The following is an 18,745-nucleotide window of genomic DNA, read 5'->3' as shown; positions in this document are numbered from 1 at the left end:
TAAATTAGATTAGAGATACAGCACTGAAACAGGCCCTTCGGCCCACCGAGTCTGTGCCGAACATCAACCACCCATTTATACTAATCCTACACTAATCCCATATTTCTACCAAACATCCCCACATATTTCCCTACCACCTACCTATACTAGTGACAATTTATAATGGCCAATTTACCTATCAACCTGCAAGTCTTTTGGCTTGTGGGAGGAAACCGGAGCACCCGGAGAAAACCCACGCAGACACAGGGAGAACTTGCAAACTCCACACAGGCAGTACCCGGAATCGAACCCGGGTCCCTGGAGCTGTGAGGCTGCGGTGCTAACCACTGTGCCACTGTGCCGCCCTAGTGCCTTGGAACTTTTTTCCCCTATGATATAGGTACTATATAAATGCAAGTTGTTGTTGATTGAAAGACCGTGATTGCTTCTTTCATTTTCTTTAGGAGTATGTATTTCTCCAAGGACGTCTTGCTGTTCTACTGGCCAGGCTTGTAATAATTCACCCTGTGATCACTGAATAACATTTCTTAATGCTTGGGTGGAGCTATACACATGGAATTCCTGGAATGCCTCATGTGTAGGCAGCTGTTTAGATTTTATGATTTTTTTTAAATTTATGTTTGGGATTTTTTTGCCCATCCCTGGCTAGTGGGAGCTTTCTGTGCACAAATTAACTGCCATGTTTCCGACATTACAACAGTGACTACCCTTCAAAATTGTCTCATTGGCTGTGAAGTGATTTGGGATGTACTTAGGTGGTGAAAGGTGCTATATAAATGAAAGTTGCCCTGAATAGGTGATGATACAACTGAGTGGCTTGCTAGGCCACTGCAGAGGGCAGTTAAGAGTCAACCTCATTAGTGTGTGGAACTGGAGTCACATATGGACCAGACTGGGTAAAGACAATAGTGAACCAACGCAGTTTTTAACAACAATCTGACAGCTTCACAGTGACTTTAACTGATACTAGATTTTTATTTCCAGAGCTTTTAATGGAATTCAAATTTCCAAATTGCCATGGTGGGAATAGAACTCACATTCCCTGGTTTAGTAGTCCAAACCTCTGGATTACCAATCCAGTAACATTATCGGTACACTAACATACTGCTGCTGGATTCAGGTGGCAGTATGATATTTTAGGGGATAAAACCACTGTTGCCATTCTCTCTGAGCCAGGAATTAGTCTAACAAGGGAGATTTCCACCTTTGTGTCTCTGAGGAATCCACTCAGGGGTGGAGATCCCTGGCATCAGGTTCCCAAATTCACAGTGCCCCACTGGAATTTTCTGGGGTTCCTCAAATTTATGACACAGGGCCTCTGGCCTGGAGCCTGAGCCTAGGCCCAGCGTAACCATGGTAACGAAAGGGAGCAGGAGCTCAGCTCCTCTTAGGCCCATTGTGAACCCCAGTGCAGGGGCGTCTTGGGCTATATTATCATAGCTGCTATCCAACAATCCATGCTGGGCAATGAATGCCGCTTAAGGACATGGTCAAGCTTGGTGGCTGTGCAACCTACTGTCAAACAGAGCCTCAGGTTCATGCCTGAAGAATGGGCCATTTGGGTAGGACTCAAGAGAGCTGCCAGCACGGTACCCGAGTAAGGATCAGTGCCATGAGTAAAGGAGTGGAGAAAATTGTGAATAGGAAAACAAAACATTAAAATATCCTGGCTGCCTCCACAAAGACAAAAAAAGAACAATAATAGAGATGAGGAGAAATTTCTTCACTCAGAGGGTTGTGAATCTCTGGAATTCTCTGTGTTGTGAATGCTCAGTCATTGAGTATACTCAAGACAGAGATCGAGAGATTTTTGTGTACTAAGAAAGTGAAGGGATATGAGGATAATGCAGGAAGGTGCAGTTGAGGTAGAAGATCAGCTATGATTTTGTTGACTGGCAGAGCAGGCTCAAAGGGTCGAACGGCCTACTTCAACTCCTATTTCTTATGTTCTTATTTTCCGCCAATCATTAATCAGACCCTAGTCACCAGAAATGACCCTTGCCCTTTGATCGTCACTTTCTGCTTCCATTATCAAAACAGGACTCAAATGAATAGCACGATTCATGTGATTCCGCATGCCTTTACATCACTGTTGTCTGTGTTAATCTTTCACCTGCATCCCTCGAATTGAACTTTATATTAGGTCAGGTGGTGTGACGAATGGCATGTGCCGGGGGTGAGTTTAAGGAGATAATTTAGCCTCTTGTCTCCTGTTGATGTTTATGAGTTGCTTAATTGAACCACCATTGTCCTGGGTCTGACTCCCTGCTGTGTTCCATCATATCTCTAATTCCTGGATTACAGACTAATACGACAATAAAGATGTTGCAATGAAGGATAACGGCCCCTTTTCCTGACCCTTAACCCCAAGGGAACACCTATTCCCTGCGTTAAAAGTCAGAAGAAATGACAACAATAAATTTAAATGTAAAATTCTTATCCTTGTTTTCAAATCCCTCCCCGGCCTTGCCCTCTCCCTATCTCTGTAACCTGCTCCAGTCTAATTACGCTCCGAGATCTCTGTGCTCCTCCAATTCTGTATTCTTGCGCATTCCCAATTTTAATCATTCCACCGTTGCTGGCCGTGCTTTCAGCTGCCTGGGTCTTAAGCTCTGGAATTCTCTCCCTAAACTAGGGGGCATAAATTTAAGGTAAGGGGCAGGAGGTTTAGAGGGGAGTTGAGGAAAAATTGTTTCACCCAGAGGGTGATTGGAATCTGGAACACACTGCCTGAAGAGGTGGTAGAGGCAGGAACACTCACGACATTTAAGAAGTATTTAGATGAGCACTTGAAACGCCATTACATACAAGGCTACAGGCCAAGTGCGGGGAAGTGGGATTAGTTTTGGACAGGTGCTTGATGGTTGGCGCAGGCGCGTTGGGCCGAAGGGCCTGTTTCTGTGCTGTAAAACTCTATGAATCTAAACCTCTTTGCTTCTCTTTCCTCCTTTAAGCTGCTCCTTAAAACCTACCTCTTTGACCAAACTTTCGGTCACCTGAGAGCGTGGTGGAGGCAGAATCAATCGTGGCTTTCAAAAAGGAATTGAAGTATTATCTGAAGACAAAACATTTGCAGGGCTATGGGGAAAAGGCAGGGAGTGTGACTAGATGAGTTGCTGTTGCAGACAGCCGGCATGGACGCAAGGGGCCGAATAGCCTCTGTAGTGAAGGGTTAATATCGAAGATAGTGAAAGAGACCTTTCCCACCGTCCGAGCGATGATATAACAGTCACATGAGATGGGCTTGAGAAGAAGAAGATGTAGCAGCACAAAGGCTGCTACCTTTGGTGGCTTGTGGAGAGTGTATATAGTAACTGTAAATAATAAAGAGTTGTTAGTTAACCTTTACCGGAATCTAAAGCTTTCTCTAGAACACCCTACAATTCTACTAATACAAACCCAACAAACTCCACTCGGTGGCAATGATAAAACAATGGTGAAAGCGATCAGGAGAATTTGAAGATCTCCCTACCTTTGGAAGAAATACCAGGCGAACAACGGAAAAATTTAAAGATAAATACTGGCCTGGTACAGTAAGAAAAATACTTACCTACAGAAGAGGATGTGGAGAGTTCCACAGCAGTGGTGAGTCAGGGGACAGAAAGACAGGCTGCACCACAGAACAGAAGTGTAGTGGCCTGCAAGCAGAATCCAGCACTCGGTTGAATCACAATACCGACAGTCGGGGATCGCGTTAAAAGCCTTTGAAAAACTTGCAGTACTTTTCTAAAGGCATACTGCTCAGAAAGTTAAAAAAAGTGAGGAAAAACCCAATCTTTCACTTGGGTTGAACGTGAGGGCAAAGAGCAGGAAACCCCTGAAAACAACAGAAACGCCTCCATTAAGGCAAGCTAGCCTGAAAAAATACTGTATTTCTCAAAGAAAGGGGAAACCCCTAGAAAAACCTATCAAAACAGTGGGGAACTTTCGAAAACAGCTGGGACACTTCCATTAAGGCAACCAACCCTGAAAAAAACAAACAAGCAGAATTTCTTAAAGAAAAAGTCTATTAAGAAAGCAATATGGATCCAAATTTGGGAATGCCTGAGAGTTTCCAGAATCAAGAGAGACCCAATCAGATTCAAAACTGGCTATTATGGAGAAAAATGTTCTGAAGGTTTAGAATCGCTTCATGATTCCATACAAAATCTGAAGATTGGAACAAGTGAAGACCCGTCTATATTGAGTAGGGGCGATTGCGGACGACGTAATTGTCCGACAAGGGATCAACAAGGCCACCAATAAATTCAAAGAGGTACTCCAAGCCTTTGATAAATATTTGGTGAATCTGTAAACTCCTATATTAATGACCTGTATAGATTGGCAGAAGGTTGTGAATACGGTGAATTAAAGGAGGAATAATCAGTGACAAGATAGTCGTTGGCAGAGCAGATGAATCCTTGTCAGACCTGTTGCAATCCAAGAAAGACCTTACACTGGAAAAGGCCATTCAAATTGTAAGACAGATTGAAGTTCGCAAATAGGGACATCCTACGAGCTGAAGAAAAGCTGTGGATGAGAAGGAGTCCAATGCCTGTCCAACTGGTAAATCCAAAGCCAGGGAAACACTTTGAGGAATAGAAAAAAGATACAGGTGAGAAGGCACATGACACAGGAAAACCTTGCCAACATTGTGGAGCCAAGAAGACCCACAGACGAGAGCAGTGCCCAGCAAGTAAAGCTGAGTGTTTTAATTGTGGAAAAACTGGACACTATGGAAAGATGTGCTAAAGCACAGTCTCTGCTCTTAAAGGTACAAAGCACAAGACCTTCACGTAACCAGCAGGGAATCAAGTACAGCAATATCCACAAGAGAAAGAATCGGGAGAGTTCTTGGGAGAAATCAGCAATCCGGACCAAGATTTATGGACAGCAGACATCTATGTGAATGGACACCTCACGAATTTTAAGCTTGACACAGGGGCTAGTGTTATGGTGTTGTCTGACCAAGAGCCTTTCGTGAAGAGGCATTACCTGCAACTGACAGATATACAGTTGCATGGTCCATGTGGGACACAACTGTGAGTAAAAGGCAAGCTCCAAGCAACTCTTCAGCTTAAAGGAAGACAACCTTATCCACCTTACACAATCAAGAATAGTCAACTGGTACTACAGAACTTGCGTATTGCTGAAAATAGAGACATGTTGTTGAAGCTTTTCGTCTAGCACTCAGCAGGACAGAGGGAAAGCAACAACTTTATATTGTATGAGAAGAGAGTGCTGATTGGTTGGCAAGTGAACTCTGATTGGTAGAGGCGTTGCCAAGGAGAATGCACTAGTTTACGATGACTCACAGTTAACTGCCAAGCTTTGTTTGAAATTTAAACCAGGCAGCTTGACTCTGATTGGTCAAGGCATTGCCCTGAAGCATGAACCAACAAATGACTGTCACTTATTTTGTTTAGCTGAAACAGGCGCAAAGTTTGTAGATGTTCTTTCTGTCTGCAATGAACAGGGCCCTGTGTATTAATATATGTAGCTTCCAGTGCGCACAAATGCACCACACTGCAAGCCCTACTGACAATCTTAAATTGGTTGTCAGCGTAATTCTTAGCACACTGAGGATTATTTAGCAAATGTTGTCTAATCGCGGAATCACATCTAATGTTGGACACTATGTTTTGAGCTTTGCAAGTACGGGCTGTTTGGGTACGGCCTGTATCTTGCCCATTGCGAACAGCAGAAAGGACATGTTATTTGCTATGATCTGCCAGTCTTTTGGATGTACGGCATGACACTGGCATTGAAATTCATATATCACATTACTCATTTGTGTGTTAGGCAGGACGTTTTTTTGCCTTGGCGGCAGCATCCTGTTAGTGGCGTGTTGCTACTGCGTAGTAAAAGCATGAAACAGATAACTTCACCTGTTGCTCAACTTTTTGGGATACATTACCCTTCCAGGGTAATTTGAGGTAGACTTGGCACTTTTCAGGGCCGAAAAAGACGGCCTTAGGCTCGTTCATAAGTTTGTGCGATGTACAGCGAAAAATGATCTGATCAGGCTCGCCATTGTCACGCAGGATGTCTTTGATTCCCCCTATTTCAGCATCAAGCTTGCACGGTGAGCAAATTCAAGACACAAAAAGATCAGCCATGATCTTATTGAATGGCAGTGCAGACTTGAGGGGCCGAATGGCCTACTTCTGCTCCTAATTCGTATGTTCATATTGACCAGTGAAGGTAGGTTTGTGGTAGACCGTGGTAGAGAACCCCTCAGCAGATTTCTCAACGAGTACGTCAAGGAAAGGGAGCTCATTTGACTGCTCCATTTCAAAGGTGAATTTGAGTGCAGGACGGAGCCCATTAAGATGCACAAGGAAATTATTGCATGCAGCTGCGGATTCAAATATAGCAAACGTATTACCTACATATCGGAAATATGCAAGAGGTAGGAGGTTAGGTGTCTTTCCCTCAAAGACACGTTTCTCATGGAACCCAACAAAGATGCTCGCAAGAGCTGGGCTCTGGAACTGTAAGAATCCCAACATGTGTATTGACCAATGTACCAATGTATAGCAGCACAAAGGATGCTAACTTAGATGGCTTGCGGAGAGTGTATATAGTAACTGTAAATAATAAAGAGTTGTTTGTTAACCTTTACTGGAGTCTAAGACTTTCTCTAGATTTCCCTACAACACTACTAATACAAACCCAACAACCCAATGGCCTCCTTCTGTGCTGTAACCATTGTATGATTCTCTGACCTGTCCTAGTATCTCCTTATGTGGTTTGGTGTCAAATTTTGTTTGATTACAGTCCTGTGAAGCTCCATGGTGCATTTTTGTGCATTAAAGGTGCTATACAAATGCTGTAGTTGTTGGTCATTCTGTGGGTTCTAGAGCCAGAGAACACAATCTCAGAATAAGGGGCAGGCCATTTAGGACTGAGATGAGGAGGAGCTTCTTCATTCAGAAAGTGGTGAATCTTTGGAATTCTCTGCCTCGGTGGAAGCTCAGTCACTGAGTAAGTTCAAGACAGAGATTGATAGATTTCCAGTTGCTAATGACATCGAGGGATATGGAAATAGTGCGGGAATATGGCATTGAGATAGACAATCAGCCATGATCTAGAATGGGGGAGTAGGCTCGAAGGGCTGAATGGCCTACTCCTACGTTCTTATGTCATAGTAATTGCCTCTTCTTTCTCTTTTGCCAGCATGTGTTGGTGCAGGCGGCCCTCCTACAGACTGTCCACTGCCTCCTAATTGATGCCCTCCCACTGAACCAGCGCACCCGCCAGCATGGCTACCAGTTCATGGCCACCAGCCTCTTCTCCTCTGGCATCTCCACCTGGCTTCAAACCACCCTGGGCAGCAGGTAATCAGCTTTTCAAACACTCATTGGTCCCCTTCAGGAAATCCCATCAATATAATTGGTGAGGTGTTTCAGATGTTAAAAGAGATTGGATTGGGTATTTAGAGAGAAACTATTTCCTCTGGTGGGGCGTGTCCAGAACATGGTGGCATGACCTTAAAATTAGAGCTAGGTCATTCAGGAATGATGTTAGGAAGCATTTCTTCACATAAATGGTAATGGAAATCTGGAACTCCCTGCCCCAAAAAGCTGTTGAGGCTGGAGGTCAATTGAAAATTTCAAAACTGAGATTGGTAGATTTCGCCAAAGACAAAACACCGCCGATGCTGGAAATCTGAAATATAAAGAGACGATACCGGAAATATTCAACAGGTCTGGCAGCATCTGTGGAGAGAGAAACAGAGTTAACGTTTCAGGTTGATGACCTTTTGTCAGAACTGGGAAAAGCTAGGATTGTGACAGGTTTTAAGCAAGTATGGAGGCAGGAAAGGGGTGGGGAGAAGAAAGGACAAAAGGGAGGATCTGTGATCGGGCCGAATTGAAAAATGAGGTGCTAATCCTTGAGATTCCATTTTAGGTTTTTGATAGATAGGTTTTTGTTAAGTAAGAGTACTTTACACATATCAGCCATAAGCTAATTGAATGGAGGAGCAGACTTGAGGGTCTGAACAGCCTCCTTCTCCTATGTATTCTGGAGGGATGTGACCAAATGGGTTAGAAGGATGTACTTCATGCATATCTTAGGAACATAGGATCAGGAGTAGGCCATTCAATCATTCAAGCCTGTTCTGCCACTCAATTAGATCATAGCTAATCTATATTTTAGGATGGAACAGGTTCGAGGAACAGAATGGCATTAGGTTCTGTAGCAGCAAGTGCATTGCAGCAATTTCCATTGTTATTGTGTTTCAGCCGTAACTCAGTGGGTAGCACTCTCGCCTCTGAGTTAGAAGGTTTAACTTCTGCTCCCGAGGTTTGAGCACAAACATCTAGACTGACACTCCAAGTGCAGTACTGAGGGAGTGCTGCACTGTCAGAGGTACTGTCTTTCAAGTGAGCTGGTAAACTGAGGCCCTGTCTGCCCTTCTGAGGTGGATGTAAAGGATCTCACACCACTATTTTGAAGAAGAGTGGGTGAATTCTACCCCCCCATGTCTTGGTCAATATTTGTCCTCAAATCAACATCACAAAAACAGATTATCCGGTCATTATCACATTTCTGTTTGTGGGAGCTTGCTGTGCGCAAATTAGCTGATGCGTTTCCTACATTACAACAGTGACTACCTTCAAAAGTACTCTATTAGCTGTAAAGCTCTTTCATATGCCCTGCGGTTGTGAAAGGTCCTATAGAAATGCAAGTCTCTCCTTTTCTCTTTGTCACGTAGAGTTGACCTTTGTTGTCCTTTAGCTCTTTTCCAACCCCATCTGTGCTTAGGAGTTTTGATGTCAGTCGATCTTCTATTCCCACGTGTTATAGCCAACAGTGACCTCTGTATCTCTCTGAAGTAAACTTTCACTTGTCTGATGCTAAAAAGCCTTCGCTAGAATCTCTACTGGAGGGGGTGGGACTTCTTTCTGATCCAGATATAGGATTCTCCAATCACATTTGATTTCCAGATTGAGTGAAGCTCGCCTCAGCCAAGAACACCTGCTCATTTATCTCATTGCTGTTTGTGGGATCTTGCTGTGCGCAAATTGGTGCATGCTGTCCAATATAACAGCGCTTGAAAAGCCGTTGAGTGGTTGGAGAGCACTTTGGGATGTCCTGGGAACATAAAAGGTAGTCTGTCTTTGCCTGCTACAGAGAGACATGACCTTGGCTTAATCTCTCACCCATAAGAGCTGCAACTTTGACAGCGCAGAACTTCCAGAGGACTTTTTTTATTCTTTCATGGGATGCGGACGTTGCTGGCTCGGCCATTTCAGAGGGCAGTTAAGAGTCAACCACATTGCTGTGTGTCTGGAGTCACGTGTAGGCCAGACCAGATAAGAACGTCAGATTTCCTTCCCTAAAGGACACTAGTGAACCAGATGGGTTTTCATAACAAACAACAGTAGCTTCATGGCACCATTACTGAGACTAGCTTTCAATCTCATTTTTTTTTAAATTAATTAAATTTAAATTCTACCAGCTGCTATGGTGGGATTTGAACCTGTGCTCCCAGGGCATTAGCCTGGGCCACTAGATTACTAGCTCAGTGGACATTACCACTATACCACTGACTCCCCCTAATGAGACTGGCCCAAGAATGTCTGACTGGAGCATAGCATGGCAGAGAAGAAAGTCCCATCACAACTGTTGCCAATAAGAAACTCCACATTTTCCATTTAAGCTGTAACTTGAGATGCTTTGGGTGAGACATAAACCAAGGTCATGTCTACCTATAGCAGGTTAAGTAAAAGACTGAAATGTCTAGACCATTTATGGTTGCAGCGCATCCTATCGTGCTTCCCAATCAATTAATTACTTTTTCAGTGCTGTGATAGAAAGGAGTTTTTCGTGGTTTGTCTTGAAGATGCAGTTAGAGAGTTGCTGATTATAAATGCTGGCTTCCTCGGCCACTTGACCAGGGGCTTACTGGCTGAACAGTGAGCCTTTGTCTTCAACGGAACGGCATGGGTGCATTTACACCACCCGTTTGGCATACGGGACAAGAGATTTTGGCTTCACAATGCTACTGAATATGTACAGTGTAAATCACGTTGGAGGACTAAACTGACTGAATAGAAGCACTGTGAATCTCCCCTCCTCCAGAGAGAGAGTCTCTGCTTCTCTCTGGTGTCCATTTGGCCCCTTATTCAGGATTCTGGCTGCATTGACGCTATTGCTGTAACAGTTCTGATGTAAATGCACCCTTAGATTTATTGCTTATTGGGTTGTTGGCTGCACCATGACAGTGCTCGTATTTTAATGTGTCACATTGATTTCCACCTCTTGGATTGTCAACCTCATCAGTCAAATGCCATGCCACTGGTCATCTCAGTGCTGAGGTTGAATGAATGCTCTAGTTCACACTCACCGACTATGGGTAAATTGTCACTCTAGTCCTTGCAGCACAGAAGGAGGCCATTCGGCCCATTGTGCCTGTGCCAGCAATTTGAAAGAGCTATCCAATTAGTCTCACTCCCCTGCTCTTTCCCTTGAACGTTTCTCCCTTAAGATCTTGTACTGTAGTCTTCAGTCATAACTGGTCTCAATTGATTGACAATAGTCATTTGTCCCTTTCAATGTCTTCTCTTTCTGGCCTTTTAGTCTGCCTGCAAGCTTTCCTTTCTCAGGTTTTATTGATTCTGGGTGCTTACTTTGAGGTCTCTTGGTGCAATTTGGGTGAGCATTTTTCTCAAAATGGAGCGATCTGCTCCAAGAGAAAGGTTTGGAGATGACCTCACAGTTCCCCTCACACTTCAGCAGGCTGAACAGTGACGAGCGAAATTGGATGACTGAAGTACATGACGACTGGTGTCAAGCTGGCTAGGGGCAAAGTTGGAAGAGATCCAGAGGTGGGATTAGATTTGAGGTGTCACAATTATCAGTTTTGGTCATTCTCGTCCCTTTATTTTGCATTCAGACTAGACTTGGGGTTTGGTAGCTAAGGTGAAACCGGCAGGAAGGTCAGTAAACGGAAGACACAGATTTAAGGCAATTGGCCAGGGGGCGATGAGAAGACATGTCTTTTGACGCAGTGAGCTGTTATTATCTGGGATGAAGGCACTGCCTGAAGGGGCCTGGATGCAGATTCAATAACAACCAAAAGGGGAACCTGCAATCTTAATTCTTTAGAAAGCACTTTACAACTGTGTTCCGGATGAGACATTAAACCCTGTCAGCCCTGTCAGGTGAGCGTAAAAGATGCCATGTCATTATTTCGAAGAACAGCGAGGGGGGTTCGGCTAATATTTATCCCTCAACTAGTCTCACTAAAAAGACTGATTATCACACTGCTGTTTGTGGGAGCATGCTTTGCACAAGTTGGCTGCCGCGTTTCCTACATTACTTCAGAAGTACTTCATTGGCTGCATTTGGGATGTGTGAAAGGCGCTATATAAATGCAAGTTCTTTCATTCACCTTGTAGAGCTTCAAGTTCTCAAAAAACTCATTACAAACGCTGACACTGTGGTGATGCATCATGGACAGCACAATTAATTTTGTTGATTGATTAATTATGTTTTTCCCTTCCCCCTCCCTTCCCATTGTTTCTTTCGTCTTGCCCTTTCTAGATTGCCACTGGTCCAGGCTCCATCCTTCGAATATTTGATCCCTGCCATGATTCTCACCTCATATCCCATGGAAACCAACAGCTCCCATCATCATGGTACAGTGTTGTTCTTCTATAACTTTTCTTTTAAACTATTCCTTTACACTGTCCAAGGCCTTATATATGAGGAAATTTTGGTGTAGTCAACTTTGGCTGGATGTATTTCAGGAGGTTTCAGTGCATGAGCTCCCACCTCCAATTGCTCCGCCCCTACCCTCTCCCAGTCCCCCCATTGGCCACCTGACAAGTCATTCCTCACAAGGTCCCGCCTTCCTGTGGTCAATTGGAAAGGGACAGACTCTTACCTAACCAATCAGTTGATCCTTGGCTCTCAGTCAAATAGCTCTTTTCCCCCTCCTATCTCCAATGTTTTTTATAGCTAATAAAGTAGACAAAGAAAGTCAATGAGATAATTTTTTCTTAAAGTCCGCTATTATTTTTTTCCTGGGTTGCTTGTAGCAGAGCCCTGAAAATGAATCTTTAATTCCTGGAAATTCCCGGATAATGTTGGAGGGTTAGCTGCCGAGCACAGGAGCATAGGAACATGAGGAGGCCATTCAGCCCCTCGAGCCTGTTCCATCATTCAATGAGATCATGGCTGATCAGTATCATAACTCCATTTATCTACCTTGGTTTTGTGAATCTTAACACTCATAACCAACAAAAATCTACCAATCTCATAGTTTTCAACTGACCCCAAGTCTCAACAGCTTTTTGGGGGATAGATTTCCAGATTTCCACTACCCTGTGGAGGGTCAGTCATTGAGTATATTGAAGTCAGAGATTATAGATTTCTAGATATTAAAGATATCAAAGGATATGAGGATAGTGTGGGAAAATGGCATTGAAGTAGAAGATCAGCCATGATCGTGTTGAATGGCAGAGCAGGCTCGAGGGGCTGAATGGCCTACATCTGTTCCTATTTCTTATGTTCTTTTGTGTGAAGAAGTGCTTCCAGACATCACTCCTGAACAGCCTAGCTCTAATTGTAAGAACCTGCCCTCTTGTTCTGGACTCCCCCAACAGAGGAAATAGTTTCCTTCTGTCAACTTACTCCTGCTCCTAGTTCTTATGTTCCAATCGTATCAGCTCCATTCATCATCTTAAACACCTCAATTAGATCATTCCTTAATCTTCTATACTCAAGGGAATACAAGCCTAGTCTATGCAACTCTCCTCATAATTTAACCATTTTCACCCTGAGCTGAGAATTTGGGTCGATTGCTACTTTTACTTCTACTGACTTTTCTGCACATAGAAGCACCGTACTACCAGAGAATGGAGACCTAATAGAAGGAGGGTCATAGAAAAGCCTCACTTTTTCAACTTTCTAATGATTAGAGATCACTAAAGTCTCGTCAGGAAAGGGGTCCCGTCACCCGGCAACTCTCACATGTCTCCCAGTGGTCAGTGGTAGAGTAGCATTGACTGAGGCCAAAGGAAGTTAGGTGAGGTGAATTGTGTTTGGAATGTGCAAATAATTTCAGAATTCACGTATAGACACTGGGTGCTGGGAAATTCAAAAAGCAATTCATTTATTCTGCCGATACAGAAACCATCAGCCCACCAGATTACTGCCTGGCCGATAAAAGAAATTGCATAATGATTTGTTAGCGTCTTCTACTTGTCTCTGAAAGGGGTTCACTCAAGGTTTTGGACTTAACACAGTCACGATCCTCCGCCAGCCAGTCCTGTTCTCAACTGGCTGCTTCACACTTGATTAAAATGTTGCTAGATTGCTTTTTGCATACTTTTCTCACATTAGTCTCTGTCCTCCCCATTCCTCTGTCTTCCATTTGGTGTCTGTCTTCTCACACTTGCTTCATTAGTCTCTTTGCCTTCTTGGATGATGGCCAGCAGCAGAGAGGGAGATGAAATAGCCTGAGTGGGAGCTCCACTTTGTGGCATGGTTGGTAACTGCACTGGTACTGAGACCCACACACCAGAAAGGTGGCAGCTTCAATCCTTGCTCTCTGCTTTGCTGGCTGGTCTCAGCAATAAGGGTACTACAATTGGCCCCATTACTCCAGGAGGAGGGGAGGGGGCGAGGGGGTGTGTATGTGGTGTGTGATGATTAACAGTGTTCCTATTCCTGAGCACTATCCCTTAATGGAACTGCAAACATCTGGTTAAAAAAAATTAAACTTCTGTGTGATGCCTGCTACAGTCAAATATCCTGGCACAGCATACACAAGAAGGGCTACTTGGGTGAGGTAATGGAGCAAATTTCAGTGTCTTCTGGAGAACAAGGAAGAAAACTGTAATGAAGAGGTTCTCTGATTCTGTTTTATGTCCTCATTTCTGTGCGTCAGTTGTTAATACTCTCACCCCTGATTTTACAAGTCTGTGAGCTCAAATTTCACTCCAGACACTCAAACACAAAAACCTAGGCAAACAATTCATTTTATGTATGGCTTTATTTCATAGAAGAGCAGGGGAGTTCTCCCTGGTGTTCTGGTCAATATTTATCCCTCAACCAACCTCACTAAAATAGATGATCAGGTTATTGCATTGCTGGGAGCTTCCTGTGCGCAAATTCGCTGTTGCGTTTCTTACAACACTGATACACTTCACACGTACTTCATTGGCTGTACAGCGTTTTGGGATGTCCTGAGGATGTGAAAGGCGCTATATAAATGCAATTTTTTTTCTCTTCCTTTTGACGGATGCAGATACTGAAGTGGCCGAGCTCTGTGATGAGGCTCAGTGCTCAGAGACTGGCGTCACTCTGCAAACGTGGAAACACACTCTTTGTGAAGTAAGACGCTTTCAAAATTTGCACGTTGTAATATGTCGTGTGGCAATTAAATGAAGCTTCTCTCCCGATTAGACAAGAGTTTGGGTCGGTGAGAAGGGTATAGTCCTATTATTCAACCCACAGGTTCTGATAGCAACCTGTGGACATAACCTTTCTATCAAGAGGACGGCATCAAGATTGACTGGAAATCAGCAAGTTGGGGGGGGGGTGGGGGTGCGGGGGCGGTCCCTGGCTGAAATCTGGCATTTTTTTACTTCATTCCTGAGATGTGAACATCGCTGGCAAGGCCTTGAGCCGGTGGTGGTGAACCACCGACAACTGAGTGGCTTGCCCATTTGACTGGGCAGTTAAGAGTCAACCATATGGTCTGGAGTCACATGTAGGCCAGACCAGGTAAGGACGGCAGATTTCCTTCCCTAAAGGACATTAGTGAACCAGATGGGTTTTTAACAACAATCTGATAGCTTTATGATCAATATTAATGAGACTAGCATTTTATTTCAGATTTATTAACCAATTGAATTTAAATTCCCCCTCATGCCATGGTGGGATTTGAACTCACATCACTGGAGCACTGTCCAGGCTGCTGGATGACTAGCCCAGTAACATCATCTCTATGCTACCATTCATCCAGAGGTACTTACCCTCCACCCACCGCCCTGGAAGCACACATAGTAGGAGTCCTTTTAACCTACTTGTCCTGATGGGAATCCTGTGGGATAAGGTAACACAGCATCCAATATTGCTCTCGATTGACTTCACATGGAGAGCAAAATGGGGTGGGATGTAAAATTAAAATTAAATTGCACCCCACCCCCCCTCCCCCCCACTCAGCCACACCCACTGATGTTGTTGAACAGAGGGAACAGTTCAATGAGCACCCCTCCCCCCACCGAACGCAACATATCAACCTGGCCCCAACATCCAAGAGATGTAGATGCCGGTGGGTGGGGCACAATAGAAAATTTACCAACTGAAAATTGATAGATTTTTGTCAAGTTAAGGGTATTAAAAGGGTTGCACAGCCAAGGAGGGTGGATGGAAGTAAGATACAGATCAGCCATGAACTCAATGAATGGCAGAACAGTTTTGAGCGGCTGAATGGCCTCTTCCTGTTCTAACATCCTGAGAGGTGTTTGTTGCTAGTGCCTCTGAAGGGAGCAGCGCCTCACCATCACTGGAGGGAGTGGTCACTCTGTTTCCTTGCGGGTATGGGGGGGGGGTTTTAGTACCCAGTTAGCCAATGAAGTATGATTTCCCGTTTTGTCACCTTTCTCAAACATTAGGGAGTCACAGCTTCCAAACAGATGTGCACATTAATATTTGTGCCTCCACTCCCTCGATAAAAGGTAGAGGTTGGGCAGGAGTAGCAGCCTGGAGCTTGCTGCCTATGATCCTGGTGGAAGCGGAGACAATCAATGATTTCAAAAGGAAATTGGATGGGGACTTGAGAGAAATAAACTTGCAGGGCTACGGGGTTAGAACGGGGGAGTGGGACTTACTGGATTGCTGTGCAGAGAGCTAGCATGGACTCGATGGGCCGAATAGCCTCCTTCTGTGCCATAAATGACTCTAATTACTGATTCTGAATACCTCGGATTATGCTTTATACATAAACAACATCTCATTTTTACATAGCTGCTTTTCCAAAGACAAAATACACAAAATTACATGGAATTTACATAAACGTCACATAGAATTACATAGAATGTACAGATAAATGCATGCAATCTACATAGCATTACACAAGACTTTACATAGAATTGCATAGAATGCCCATAGAATTACATTTGATTTACATGGAATTGCAAATAATTTACATAAAATTTTCATAGAATGATACAGAATTTACATAGAATTATGTAGAATTTGCACCACAGAAAACAGCCATTCATCCGATGCCAGTGTTTATGGTCCACACAATGGCCCCTCTGACCCTACTTCATCTTATCAGCATATCCTTCCATTCCTTTCGCTCTTGTGTACTTATCCAGCTTCCCTCTCAAATGCCTGACTGAAGTTTACACTGAAATAAGGGGGAACTTAAAGCAGTTTTAAGTTTTGCATCGACATCAGTCTGCATCAGAGTATGAGGCAGCATAATCCTTACAGATCCAGGGCTTCGGGGAGCTGGATGAAGGGGCAGACGTCAAACCCAACTGGTTCACTAAGGTCCTTCAGGGAAGAGAAGGTGACTTCCTTATCCAGTCTGGCCTACACGTGACTCCAGTCCTGCACCAAAATGCAGTTGCTTGTTAAAGCCCTTTGAGGTAGTCTGGCGAGCCACTCTTTGTAAAACAGTTGCATCAAGTCGAAGGTTCAGCACCACCTTCTCAGGTTGATAAATCAGCTCACATCCCAAAGGAAAAAAATAAATAAATGTTGGTGCAGATTGCAAGGTGCAACAAGGGGATTTGATGGGGGAAGTCGGGGTGGGGGGGGGGGTTGTTGTGGGAGGCATTGGAAGAGTTTGATGGAGATGAAAGTATTTGAACGAAAAATAATCAAAAAGGCTAACGGAATATTAGCTTTTATATCTAGAGGGCTAGAATATCAAAGGGAAGGAGTTTTGCTACAACTGTACAAAGCCCTGATTAGACCACAACTGGAGGTCTGGGTCCTACACCTTAGAAAGGAGTGCAGTGCAGGTTGACCAGAATATTACTTGGGCTCTAAGGATTAGAATATGAAGAGAGGTTGCAGAAACTAGGCTTGAATTCACCAGCATGCAGAAGGTTATGCGTGATTTGATTGAGGTTTTTCTGGAAAATAAATTGATAGGGTAGATGGAGAGAAACTTTTTCCCCTTGTGTGGGAGTCTAGGGCAAGGGGACATAACCTTAAAATCCGAGCCAGGGCCTTCAGGAGTGAAATTAGGAAACACTTCTTCACACAAAGGGTGGTAGAAGTGCGGAAATCTCACCCACAAAAAGCAGTAGATCATTGCTCACTTAATAATTTTCAGTCTGAGATCAATGCATTTGTGCTAGCTGAGGGTATTTAGGGATTATGAAGCCACGGTGTTTGGATTAGGACACAGATAAACCATGATCTCATTGAACTGTGCAATAGACTCAAGGAACTCTTTCCACGGATGATCTGTGGCTGCTGCTCAGTCCCAGAATCCAGACGGAGACAATTAACGCAAAATCAAAATACTGCAGAAGCTGGAAATCCGAAATATAAATAGAAAAGGCTGGAAACACTCAACAGGTCAGGCAGCACCTGGAATGAGAGAAACAGAGTTAACGTTTCAGGTTGTTGACCTTTCATCAGACTTGGTGAAGGCTCGAGATATAACAGGTTATAAAGAAGTATGGAGGCAGGAAAAGAGGGGAGGGGAAGGACTGTGATATGGTGGAAGGCAGGAGAGATTAAACGACAAAAGGGATGATGGTGCAAGGCAAAGGGAGATGGTAATGGAACAAGTAAAGAAACAGAAAAATGGGTCCGGGGAAGTTGTAAATGGCAATAGCACAATCATCACCAATATCTGCTGTCTGAAAAAGTGGAAGCAGCAGTTATAGTCATAATTATTGGATTCAGTGTCGAATCCAGAAGGATGTAAAGTGCCTAATTGAAATATGAGGTGCTGCTCGTCGAGTTTGTGTCGAGCTTCATTGGAACAGGTTGGGAGGCCGAGGACAGAGTGAGAGTGGGGCAGAGAATTAAAATGATAGGCGACCGGAAGATTAGGGTCACGCTTGCGGAATGAGCAGAGGTCTTTCGCAAAGCGATCACCCATTCCATGTTTGGTCTCCACAATGTAGAGGGGACCACGCTGTGAGCAGTATACTAAATTGGAAGAAGTACCAGCAAACCTCTGTTTCATAAAGAAGGAGTGTTTGGGACCCTGGATGTTGGGAAGAGAGGAGGTGAAAGGAGGTGGTTAACTGCTTTATCTATTTTGGATGGTTTCAGATACGTGGCGCAGTTATTGTTTCTGGAATCCTACAAGTGTTGCTGGGACTGTCGGGACTGCAGGGGCTGATGTCACGACATTGTGGCCCCATGGTACTGGCACCTATGCTTTCAATAATCGGCCTGTCTTGCTACAAGGAGGTAGCACACTTCAGCTCTTCACACTGGGGTGTCACTGCTTTGTAAGTATAACTCACCAAAACATTTCAATTTAACTCAAGTGAAACAAAAAACGATTGCCTCCAGTGCTGATTTAACATTGCATGGAATGCACAACACAGGAACAGGCCATTTGGCCCAACCGGTCCCTGCTTACACTCCACTTGAGCCTCGTCCTACCTTTATTAACCTTATCAGCATCACCATCTATTCCTTTCTCCCTCATGCACAAGTCTAGCTTCCCATTAAATGCTATTCGCCTCAACTACCCCCTGTGGTCGTGAGTTCCACATTCTCACCACTCTCTGGATAAAGAAGTTTCGCCTGAATTCCC

At 44.1% G+C, this 18,745-nt stretch overlaps 1 protein-coding gene across 3 annotated transcripts in view; it reads left to right on the top strand.

Annotated features, from left to right (window-relative positions):
* Positions 1–18,745, top strand: part of LOC137371859 (solute carrier family 23 member 3-like) — a 60,523-nt gene that overhangs the window by 570 nt on the left and 41,208 nt on the right. Inside the window, exons 2-5 of one of the 3 annotated variants that reach the window (XM_068034818.1) lie at positions 7,159–7,319; positions 11,536–11,630; positions 14,246–14,331; positions 18,253–18,434. In XM_068034818.1, the coding sequence (XP_067890919.1) occupies positions 7,159–7,319; positions 11,536–11,630; positions 14,246–14,331; positions 18,253–18,434 (524 nt within the window). Of the gene's footprint in view, positions 1–7,158; positions 7,320–11,535; positions 11,631–14,245; positions 14,332–18,252; positions 18,435–18,745 lie in introns of those variants that run through there. The other 2 variants (XM_068034820.1, XM_068034819.1) reach the window with 2 other exon arrangements.

Source organism: Heterodontus francisci, chromosome 7 (assembly GCF_036365525.1).
Source record: "Heterodontus francisci isolate sHetFra1 chromosome 7, sHetFra1.hap1, whole genome shotgun sequence".
NCBI lineage: Eukaryota > Metazoa > Chordata > Chondrichthyes > Heterodontiformes > Heterodontidae > Heterodontus > Heterodontus francisci.
Note: the sequence above shows the minus strand (reverse complement) of the source record. Positions and strands in the feature narration are given on the sequence as shown.